General features: G+C 42.7%; 1 protein-coding gene across 1 annotated transcript in view; it reads right to left on the bottom strand.

The window, feature by feature from the left end:
* Nucleotides 1-10,861, bottom strand: part of BRWD3 (bromodomain and WD repeat domain containing 3) — a 62,498-nt gene that overhangs the window by 48,706 nt on the left and 2,931 nt on the right. Inside the window, exons 5-6 of the mRNA XM_064462842.1 lie at nt 4,285-4,435; nt 1,743-1,841 (exon numbers count right to left, since the gene is read on the bottom strand). Coding sequence (XP_064318912.1) covers nt 1,743-1,841; nt 4,285-4,435 — 250 coding nt within the window. The remainder of the gene's footprint in view (nt 1-1,742; nt 1,842-4,284; nt 4,436-10,861) is intronic.

Consider the following 10,861-nt stretch of genomic DNA (forward strand, 5'->3'; position numbering starts at 1 on the left):
GTGTAGTCAACTTCTTGTTTTAATCTTTACACGCATTTCCATCTCTTACCAGTAGTTTGTGTATCTACTCCAAGGAGGACTGTATTCTTCCAGGAACCAATACTTGTAAAAATCAGTTCCCAGCTATAAAAGACCCTTTTCCATGTAACACCTTTGCATTTCTTAAAAAAACCAATTCATCGGAAAACAGCAAACCAAACAAATCATTCTGTTCTCTATGTCACTAAATAGTCACCAAGCAAGCAGCACAAATCTTTGTCACAATGGCATGATGAACACTGAAGTCCAGTCTGCAGGTGTGGTTCATTAATAATACTGCATATTCCAAAAACGCACAGTCTGATTCTCCTCTTATGAAAGAATTGATCCAAGAGCCCTTATAGAAATACAACTAGAGAAGCTGAGCCTGTGCAATTAATCTACAATCTAGCCTGTTAGCGATCCATCAGCCCAACCGCTAACAATAAAGTAACTGCAGAACCAGCCTGAAAGAATAAATACATAGACATGTACTGAAGTAACCATACTAATATATGGAAATAGTTTCCTTTTTTAATGTCCACAGTACGACTCATACATTATCTGACAAAAGCAGGAAAAGTACCAATGCAATAGTTCCCTCCGCACTAGTCCGAGGCAAACACCCATTTCTTTTTCATTCAGGAGCCCCACCATTAACTTTGCTGTTCGTCACACTGCTGCCACAACACCGCAGACCTTATGCAAAGCACGCTATCGATTTCAACCACAAACAGCCCAGGCTTTGTCACTCTTGTGTCTGACAAAGATTAATTTTTGGAAATGAAAGAGAAAGTGCAGAAGCACAAATAGAGGAACAGACATGGTAGAAACAGAAGACCACCACCATCACGCCCCTGCCTCCAACGGGATGGGAGGAGCACACCTGAATGGATTCCCTAACAAACCAGGGGAAGCCTACACGTTTGCACAGACACTTATGCAGTAAATACAGGTAAAATACCCTAATAAGAAACAAATCATGACCAACAAGACTTACATTTATGCCTGCAAGAATCAAATTTGTTTGCTATAAAAATAGCTAATGAAAGTTCAGACCATACAGGGAAAACAGTTCTCAGCTGAAGCAAAACAGGGAAGCTCTCTGATGATATGTGCAAGCTGAATGCCTGCATATATCTGAGTTTTATACAAATTCTTTATCTAACTGTGTGGTCAATTGAAACTGAAGCAACACAAATGTTGGTTTGGCGATTATTTCCTTTCTAGAGGGGGATGTTGCAAGCAGGCTGGTTTCTGTTGTAATTGAACTAAAATGAATTCTTGAGTCAAAAAAGTTCCCTGGGAGCCAGGCACTTTGCTCTGGCTGAGATTCCTGAATGAAAAGATTGTGAACATGCTCCCGTGCCCACACCTATTCAATCTTAACAAGCATATGTACATATTATGTAGGTATATCATTAAAAAATCCTCAAGCATATTGCCCTCCAAACAGAAAGTTGGCATGCAAAGCCTTTCAACGTGGCCACAACATTTCAACAGGCATACATACGTTATGGAAGACTCAAGCCTGAATATTGCACAAAGGGTTATTCTGTTGTCAGTAAGAACCCTGGTTTAGACTAATTCGTAGTGAAATGTCAAAAAAGCCATTAATGCAAACCCACAGTCCTGTTTCAGTCAGTAACAGTAACTTTCAGCTGGAAGAGTAACAAAAACACAGAGAAGGAAAAAAAACACCTTACGTATGTTTCAAAACTCACCCACGTTTGGTGGTTTCCCATAATTTACAGGCAGTTCGGGAGGCCGGCCTCGGTGGAGAGCTGCAAACGCAGATCCTTTCCATAGTGTATGTCTGAAGTCTGTACCAGCAAGATTAACAGTGGGTTAGTGAAACGATCAGCCAAACTGGGTCCAACTGACCTATTCTTCTTCGAATAAAGAGCATCAAGCCCAGCATCCCAAAAGAAGTTCTGTCTTTTTAAACAGTTTGCAGGGATCTAACACTCAGAGACTGCTACTCTGATTTCTAGTTCCTAAGCAATATGACTGTAAATGGTTTGGGCTTATTTTTGCGAGTAGGGGGTCTGAATTGATGGAAATAAGAGAATGAAGAGCAGGCGCACTTTGTATTGAGGCAGGACTGATCTTTGGTATGTTTTCAGCCCTTTTGCAATCCCAGTACCTACAGCACCTCTTCTTATGAGCTGTACATTTGAGAATACCCATACACGCACACATTCGCTCCCTGAAAGTGGGAGAAGTGAGATTTTTTTTTTCTTTCCAATAAATCTGTTTTCCTGCAATTGGTGGCAATATGCCCTCCTTTCAGATTCTCCTCTGCACCCCAGCCCCCAAAAAAACATTGTTTTTAAAATGAAGACTTTTCTTTAAAGACTCTCCAGCTACCGGCTGCCAATTGGCCTCAGAGAGCCTTCTCTCTAGAACAATGGTGATTTTTCTGAGACTGTTCAGAGTGCCTCAGAAATTAGACCTGGACTTCTTCCATTTCTGGCCATCTGGAAGGAGAGAAATGAGCTTCCATGGTGAATAAGGACTGAAGCAGAAGGATAGTGCCACAGATTGGTGGATCTGCATATCACCATTCAGATCTCTGAAGTGCACAAGCTTACGTGACTCAAAGAGACTCCGGAGAGCACCTTCTGATTAAAACCCAAACTGTACCACCAAGTATTACAACAATACACATTAAAAAACAGCTCACATACTTTCTAAAACAGATCAAAATAGCTACAAATACTAACGGTAAATGGAAACTTCATACTGATGCACAACTAGGGGGAGCGGAAATCCGTGTACGTCAGCTTTGAGAAAGGTACGCTGTTTTGTATTAGTGAGTGTGGTTTACACACCAAACAGCACGTCACAGCACCTTTTTCTGAAGGGGAAAAAAACCCACCATAAATCTAGTAGAAACCTCTTTGCAATAAATTTATTACACGGCTTAGGAAGCACTACATCCTTCAGTGATGCATCTAGCCTCTGACCCCTACTTCACCTAAGAAAATTCCATTTCCCTACGCAAAAATGTTTATTTTCTCTTTATGTTTTGTTGCTCTTTTCTTCTAAGACACAAACTGAGTGTGAAACGAAGAAGTGTTTCTCTGCAGGACTCCCTGCAAACCTGAAATTCTCCCCCCAGCTGTAACAAAGCATAGGCAAAACAAGATTCTGTCCCAAAACTTTCCATAAGGAAACGTGTTTGCAAACAGCACATCCCTCCAGGTGATATCCAGTGGATCAGCAGAATGCTACGGTCCTCGTTAGCATCAGAGCGTGACTTCACAGGATGAGGTAAATTAAGTGCTCAACTGCCACTGAAACAGGAAGGTCCTGCTCTCCCATCCCTCCTCCTCTCCCAGAAGGATGCTCCTGCTGCCTGTGTCACCTCCAGCACTCTGATCCTTCCATGAGCTAATTTAATTCACTGCCACAGCAATAACAAATTTTTGCAACATTTTAGCTCTCTGAATCAGCACATCATGGCATCAAGTAAGTTCTGGCTCCTACAGGGAAGAAGTGGCAGGGGCATGGAGTGAGGAGGGAAGGGAGGAACCACTCTTTTCAATAGCAGATGGCTCTCAGATCTGTTTAGTTATAACAAAAACTGTGCTCTCAGGATTGTTATCTCAAGCAGAGCAGTTTTTCAAAAGGAATAGGACTGGTGTTCTATTCATGAGAGGAATAGGGGGCTTTCGTTCAAATTAACTTTAAGCAAGGACAAGCAGGAATTGTCACTGAAGAATCAGTCTCCCCTTCTCCCACCCTCTAAATGCCGACCCAAATGCCACCCTGCCCATCAAGCTGACACATCTGCCTGCATGGCCAGGGAATCAAATAATGGAACAAATGGAACAAATCAGCCTGAAAAATAGCCCAGAAAAGATATAGGCTGCTGCGTTATTTTAGACACAGGCATGTAGATAGGTCTATGAAAGAAACTGGCTATTTTTCAGGCTATTTTTCTAATCCAGTTCATCACATCGTTTACACAAACACCAGTCCCACATGCTGAGAAGGGAAGGGAGCAGAAGAAAGGACAAGATCAGGCAACTGTAAGCAAGAGCGGCTTAAGACAGCGTTCTCAACCAAAGAAAGAGGTATGTAACAGGGCCAGCAATAGCTGCACTTTAGCAAGGCTGCAACAAGAAAGCAGGAGCCAACAAGCACAGGAGACAAACCAGGGTTCATGCAAACACACACAGAGAGCACAATATGAATCAAAACAAAAGGGATTCTGATCATTAAAATAAAATTCAATCACATGTAAATTGAGAAGCTTACCTTTTGCTGCCCTTAATAGAGACTGGCGCCCGACACCTAGCAAAGTCTGCACACCTAGGACACTCTGTGGGATTTCCTTGTCTAAAAGGGGTCCAAGCCTCTCACAGATCCTAAGAAGATAATCCGGAGGGATGTGTGCATTGACAGCCACCTAAACATATAAACAACGCAGCCGTTTGAGAATGGTTTTATTCTTGCTTCTGCTGGTATTTCTTTGTTTGGTTCATATTCAAGTGTTAAAGTTACTGAAACAAAGTCCAAAACCCCTGAAACACCCTCAAAATTAATTATACCAAAGACATCTTTTAAAGTGACATGGAGTGTTGAAAAAGTCAGACCAGAAATTCCAGCTGGTGGTAGCTACAGTTGTAATTTAGGATACCCCTCAACAACAAACAAAAATCCCTGAAACTCAGAGTTCCCGGCACAGTACTCTCTGATCAACAAAGTATCGTCTGTGGACTTTTTGGTTTTTAAGCATGTTTTACCCTTCAGTTCATTCTCTTCCCTTACAGTATTTCTCGCTCAGCTGAAACACCCTTGCCAGACACTCACATTACTTTAAGAAGCACATGTGCTAAAGCCTAAAAACCCTAAATATTACCCTAAAAGCAATACCCAGCCTCTGGTTTTTAGCTACTTGGAATAAGTATCTTTAAGACCCACATGTGTAGGCTCTGCTCCTAATTTGTCGGCTCAAGAAAACATTCTTCTTTTTTCCCCTTTAGACAGAGACTGTTTTCTATGGAGAGACAATAGTTTTTCCAACGGTCTGTTCAAACAGCAAATAAATTGTGCCTCATTATCCAGAATGTCCTGCACTTGCTTGACTTTTACTATATTTACTAGCTGGCAGTACAGACTCAACATCAGAGCTCATTTAGCTCCTTCAACACAGGACATACAGCCACATCCACCTCCTTTTTAAAGATCAACTGTAAGAGGTCACTCAGCTCCTAAGTACCTGTGACCGAAGATGGAAAAAATATTTGTATCAGAACTATTTACAACTTTGGTATCTGTTGCAATATTATGAAGAGATCGTCAGAAACCAGTTTTTTGTTTTACCAAGCCACAAACTGAAGCCAAATAACACTAAAGCTGACCTGAAAGGGCCAGAAGGGCGCTCATGGTAAAGAAATAACAGCAGGCATGTGCCTGCACACACCCCTCTCTCCTACATGACCACTTCAAACGTGGCCAGTCACAGGCCGATACCCAGCGACAGGGCTGTGAGCGCTCACAAACCCATGCAGTTCCCTCCCAGCAGGGCAGGGCAAGTTTTTGTGCAGCTGCAGTGAGCCAGAACGATTCCCCAGCCTGGCCAAACCCACGACCGAGCTCCTCTCTGCATCAGCTCCAGCGCTCATCTACTGCGGAGGGAGCCGTTTCAGCTCCCTGGCTAGGAATGCTCACCCGACAACTGAAGGAAAAGGTTTTCTGCCAGGTTTAGCAAAGTTGACTGTGATTCAGAGAGGTGTCAGAGCTGGTGGAAAGCAAGCAACAGGACAACTTCTTTCAACAGCTGAGCATCATCAGATAGGCCCAGCTATCCTGCCTACCCAGACCCCAAGGATATGCCCAGCTCCTGCCCTGGCACACCGGAGGGAGCGGTACGCATCGGGAAGGAGGAAAAGTTAAGTACTTCACTCAGACCTGCTGCCAAAACATTGTTCACTGAACTATGTCATCAAACAGATTATTACTACATGTCATTGGGAAATCGTTCGTTCCAATTGGGCAACAGCAGTGGTGCTACGGGACTCAACGCAGTGAGTCATGTGTTGTATAATGTAATCACCTGCAGCACAAGCAGGAGTGACTCCATCCCACAAATAAGATTTTAACCAAACAAAAAAAAAAAGGAAAGGCTTTTCTAGTGATAAATAGAAATTATCATTTAACTAAACCCAATCAAAGACCCTTCCAATCTGAATGGAAATTCTTACAGAAGAGAGACAGGCTTCCCCACATATCCTTTCAGTCACTGCACATTAAAGATTCGGCTCTGGCCTTTTGATGGAAACAGAAGGATCGTACCTCCGCGGGAAAGATAAACCTCATGTCTGCACTGACATGGTCCCATTCCATGACTTTTCATACTGTGAGCATCAAGGAATGACCCCACAAATGCCCTCTTGCACTGACCGGTTTCTCGAGCCATCCTAACTCCCCCCGCCACATATCACAGAGTTCCAAAATTGCGTTGGTACCTTCCCAATAAGCAGGAATTGCCTTTCATAATAAATTACATGATATAACAGAAGTCAAAATGAGATTAAAGGATTATCCAAACTTTTGTATTTGCCTATCATTCTTACTCATTTCTGAAATATTAGAAATGTGTTCACGCTACAAAATATTTTCGTATCCTGCGCCAGCCTCCCTTTGGTACGTGAGGGATCTGAAAGGACCTGAAACAAAGGTAATTCTAAAGAGAGAATCTGCGATTTAATAAAACCTGAGTATGAAAATCTCTTTTACATCTCCGATCATTAATAACATGCTTCTCAGTCAACAATTGCCTATCCTAGCAATTTATCAAGCTTAAGATTAAAGAGAGTAACCAATGCTGTGGAATTTTACATTTTACTTCTAGGGTAGGAAAAAACAAACCATACCACTCTCTGGAAATATAAAACTCCACAGGAAGTCCAAACCCTTCTCCTAGTGCAATGCAGCAGAACGCTTCCCTTTTCACTCAGGAGCACGTTGTTGAAACATCGCCACTGTTCTACGTCTAGAGTGAGGTGCTGCATTAAGCCTGGCAGCAAATACCCTACTGTGGAGGCAGAGCACAAGTTATTCAACAAGCAGTCCTGGTTACCTCGGTGCACCTACTCAGAAACAGAGAGGGACTTTGCTGCTTAAAGATCTGCAGATTAAGCCACGGTTTTATAAAGACTAGCAAAGGGAGCGAACACCAACACATGTGCAGACCGGCCAAGGCTCCAGGATGAAAGGCGGATGCCCAGACTCCCGGAGCATGTGGCAGTTATCTGCCTACGCCTGGTGGTAATTTGCCAGGGACATCCAGCCGTTAAGCAGCTCAGGATACCAGACATCTGCTTGATCGCTGCCCAGACCAGGAAAGTTGGCAAATCCAGCACGGAGCCAGAGTTACATCGGCACAAGCGAGCTGCTGAAGCATCCAGACTTTAGTGCAGTTTTATTAGACTCTGAACTTTTCTAAGCGACATTTAATGTGGAGCACATTGCACAGACTAGGCGCATATCAAAGTGACCACTCACTTCACTGACACGCCCTACTCACTAGATTTGCCACCTGCAGTCAGAACCATGCCATACTAAAGAAGAAAGGCTGTATTGCGCTTCTTTCCCTGCATGTTTTAACGTTTCTAGAAGCCAGAACAGCCCAACTAAGTGGTCTTTAATGTGAATATTATCACTGTTCTTACCAAACAGCTACACAGGCAGGCAGCAAGAGCAGCAAATTCTCCTGGAGACTTTTTTTTCCATAATAACTTCCAGATAAAATGCTTAAACTGCAGCCCAGAGCAAAACAAGCAATTCTATTTTCAGGTTGCCAAAAGAACTTGAAACAAAAATCCTTCCTTTCACCTCTGTGTGAGATAGCTGTAAATGAATTTTAAGTATCTTTCCAAAACATGAAGCTGTAAACATACAGCTGAGAAAAGCAAAGTCTCCAGATCAGATCTTCGTTAAAAGAAGGAAGGAAAAAGGCAAAGCTTAGCATCAGTTATAGCCACACCTCTTAGCGTACGCTAGTCCAAACCCCGTACAGCAAAATTAAACGATGGCTAGGATATTACCACCTCCACAAATCTCTTAGAAAATATTTTTAGAATGTTAGAAGATAACTAGAAAATTAGAAAAAAATCAGAGACAAGTCATACAGGCCAAAAACGTGCTTAACAGGAGCTCTTAAAAGAGCATGTTAAAATAATGCAGAAGAGCTGAAAGCGTGCTAAGCGAGAGTAAGTTCTGCACCCTGGGATAAATTATAAAGAGAAAAATGTTGTGTTGCCTTAAGATGTGAAAGGCTCTATGAAGGTTAAAACGTGAGAGCACAATAATGCCACGGTACTAGGTAAGAGTTCTCTGACAGAGTAACCACACAGGTCTTACAGATCTAAAAACTTTCAAGAATTGGGTAAAGTGAATCCATTATTTAGAAAAAAAAATATGTGAACAACCGCAGGTGAATGTAACACCATCATGACTGCTTGAACCAGTATGCAAATAAGTTGCTACAGTGATAAGCAGCTGCAAGTAAAGGACTATTAGTGAAGTCACGCCAGGGCTAGGAGAAAGTCATACCCCTAAACCTGTTTATGCTTCTGTTGTTGGAATCATTACCATGTAACCCCAAAGACTACTGAGCAAAGGGTCCTCCTCGGAGAGCTAGGACAACAGGCATGAAGCTTGTTGATCCCCAAAACAAACAAAATCCCCTGGTATGACTGCTGACAATTTCTCCTCCCAGGAAGGTTTCAATAAACAGGAAACAAACAAAAAAAGACTCTTTGTGACTTCTACTTATTATAAGACATCTGTCTTCCCAGGGATAGGAAACAGATAGCTCTGAAACAACTCTTTTGGGAAGCCCAGTGAAACGTTGCTTCAAAGCAGAGACTAAATTTGATGCAGGAGCTGCATAATGGAGGCAACGCAGACCTTCGAAGGCTCCTCGTGCCCAGCCTCCTGTGGGCCGGCAGGCAGTTGTGCATCAGCAGCAGATTTCTAACCTCTAGGCAGTCGTGCGACACATCTCTCATTTGCCAAAATAATTGTCAATTAAGAATCAATTGACAACTGTATCAAAAGGACACCAAGAGAACCAAGGCAGCTGAGCAAGCAGGAAATTACTCAAGAACTCAAATATGGAATCTCAGCAAAAGGAAGCTCAGACACTGGACTTGCACAAGATGTCAACAGTATGCAAATACAGATGAATTTTAAAAGCCATTATCCACTCGGTTTCCCCAGAGAGAACCAGGGTTGGAACCGCCGTACTAGCAGATGACATTTTCCTGAGGTGACAAAACCGTAACATCTCTGTGCTGCTAATGCTGGGATTGGCAATCTCTATAAATAACAGCACCTCGGACTGATAGCTAGCTTTAAATCAATGCAGATGGGCAAGGCAGAAACTCAAAGCCAAATCCCATAAGCTGTTCCATACCAGCACAGCCGCTCACGGATGCAAATTCTCCACTGTCCAACAATAGCTGATTTTCTGGGTTTTTTTCCTGAAATTATACATATCTTCAGCACAAAGACCAAAATGGGCTGAGCCAGAAGAGAGAGCCCATCAAAAAGTTCTTGAAAACCAGAGCCAGTCATCTTTATCAGGAATAAATAAAGATGATTTCGAACAGCAGCCCACTGGAGACTGTTCTGACAATCTGAGTCGGTTCAGCTTGACTCGTCTGTACAACAGCTGACTCCACACTGAGCTGCAACGGTTAATTTAAAATAGGAGCACTCACTGCGTGCAAGTTTGACATACTTCAGGTCTTCGTAAGGAGAGCCAGGACCCTCCTTTTTCCAAACACATTTTGTGTCTCGAGACCACCAGCAGTCAATCACCTAGATCACCTAGACAGCCAGCCACACGTTGCACATAAAAAGTCCTCCAAAGTGGGAATAAGCAGAGAAGACAAAGGGAACACAAATGCACGTCGGCTAGCATTCTCTGCGCAGTTTTGCTCACTAGGTATGACTCTTATTAGTGTGCCTTGAGTTACTCTTCTGCCTTGTGGTACCTGACATTTAAAGGAAAAGACCAAGTTCAAATGAAAAAGACTCAGAGAGTTTTCAGATCTTGACTAAAAGCTCAAGCGAAGCAGGAGTAAACATTCCCTAGATAAAAGCCACCTAGTAGGCAATTTGGTTCTTACATCTTCACCGTTTCTGAAAGCCCCAAGAGGAATAACAACATGGCTAATGGCAAGAGTATCGGCATATTTTCTGAAAAATACCACCGCTGACCTGACCAGTCAAGCTGAGAATGGAAAACAAAGTTGAAACATCAGCAGTTAGAACACAAAATACTCTGTCAGATTTGCCAAAGCAGAATATTGGCCAAACAAAGCGTGGGGGGGGCCAACTCAGACTTCTCTGGGTTTCTAAACTCTCCTTGGGTTTGATTTTCTCCGGCCTGCCTGACCAGGGTAGCTGCAAGACCAGGCAGAGATTGTCACTGAATTCGGTTTTCTGTCTGTAAGTGTTCAAAAAAGAGAAACACGTAGAAAAAACCCTTTATCTCCAATTGCTAGCATCTATAATTTCTTTTTGGCTCATTACGTGACTGAGATAATTAAAATGAAGGTCAGCGTTATTTGTGTTCTTCACACCCTGGCTTTGCTCTAAGCCCAAAGCTCAGACATCCAGCTAGCATAGAAGTCGAGGAGTTCAGGTTAATATACAATCATATGCAACCAAAAGTCCAAGTTCCAAATACATCAAACCCAAAGCAATGAGAGGGAAAAAAAGGCCTTTCTTCAACATCCTCAGCAGTGAAAGCTTTATTCTGAGGATTAATAGAGAGAAGCTCAGTTCATCCTACCTAGCATCAACCTGTCTAACTGTA

Source organism: Phalacrocorax carbo, chromosome 11 (genome assembly GCF_963921805.1).
Source record: "Phalacrocorax carbo chromosome 11, bPhaCar2.1, whole genome shotgun sequence".
NCBI lineage: Eukaryota > Metazoa > Chordata > Aves > Suliformes > Phalacrocoracidae > Phalacrocorax > Phalacrocorax carbo.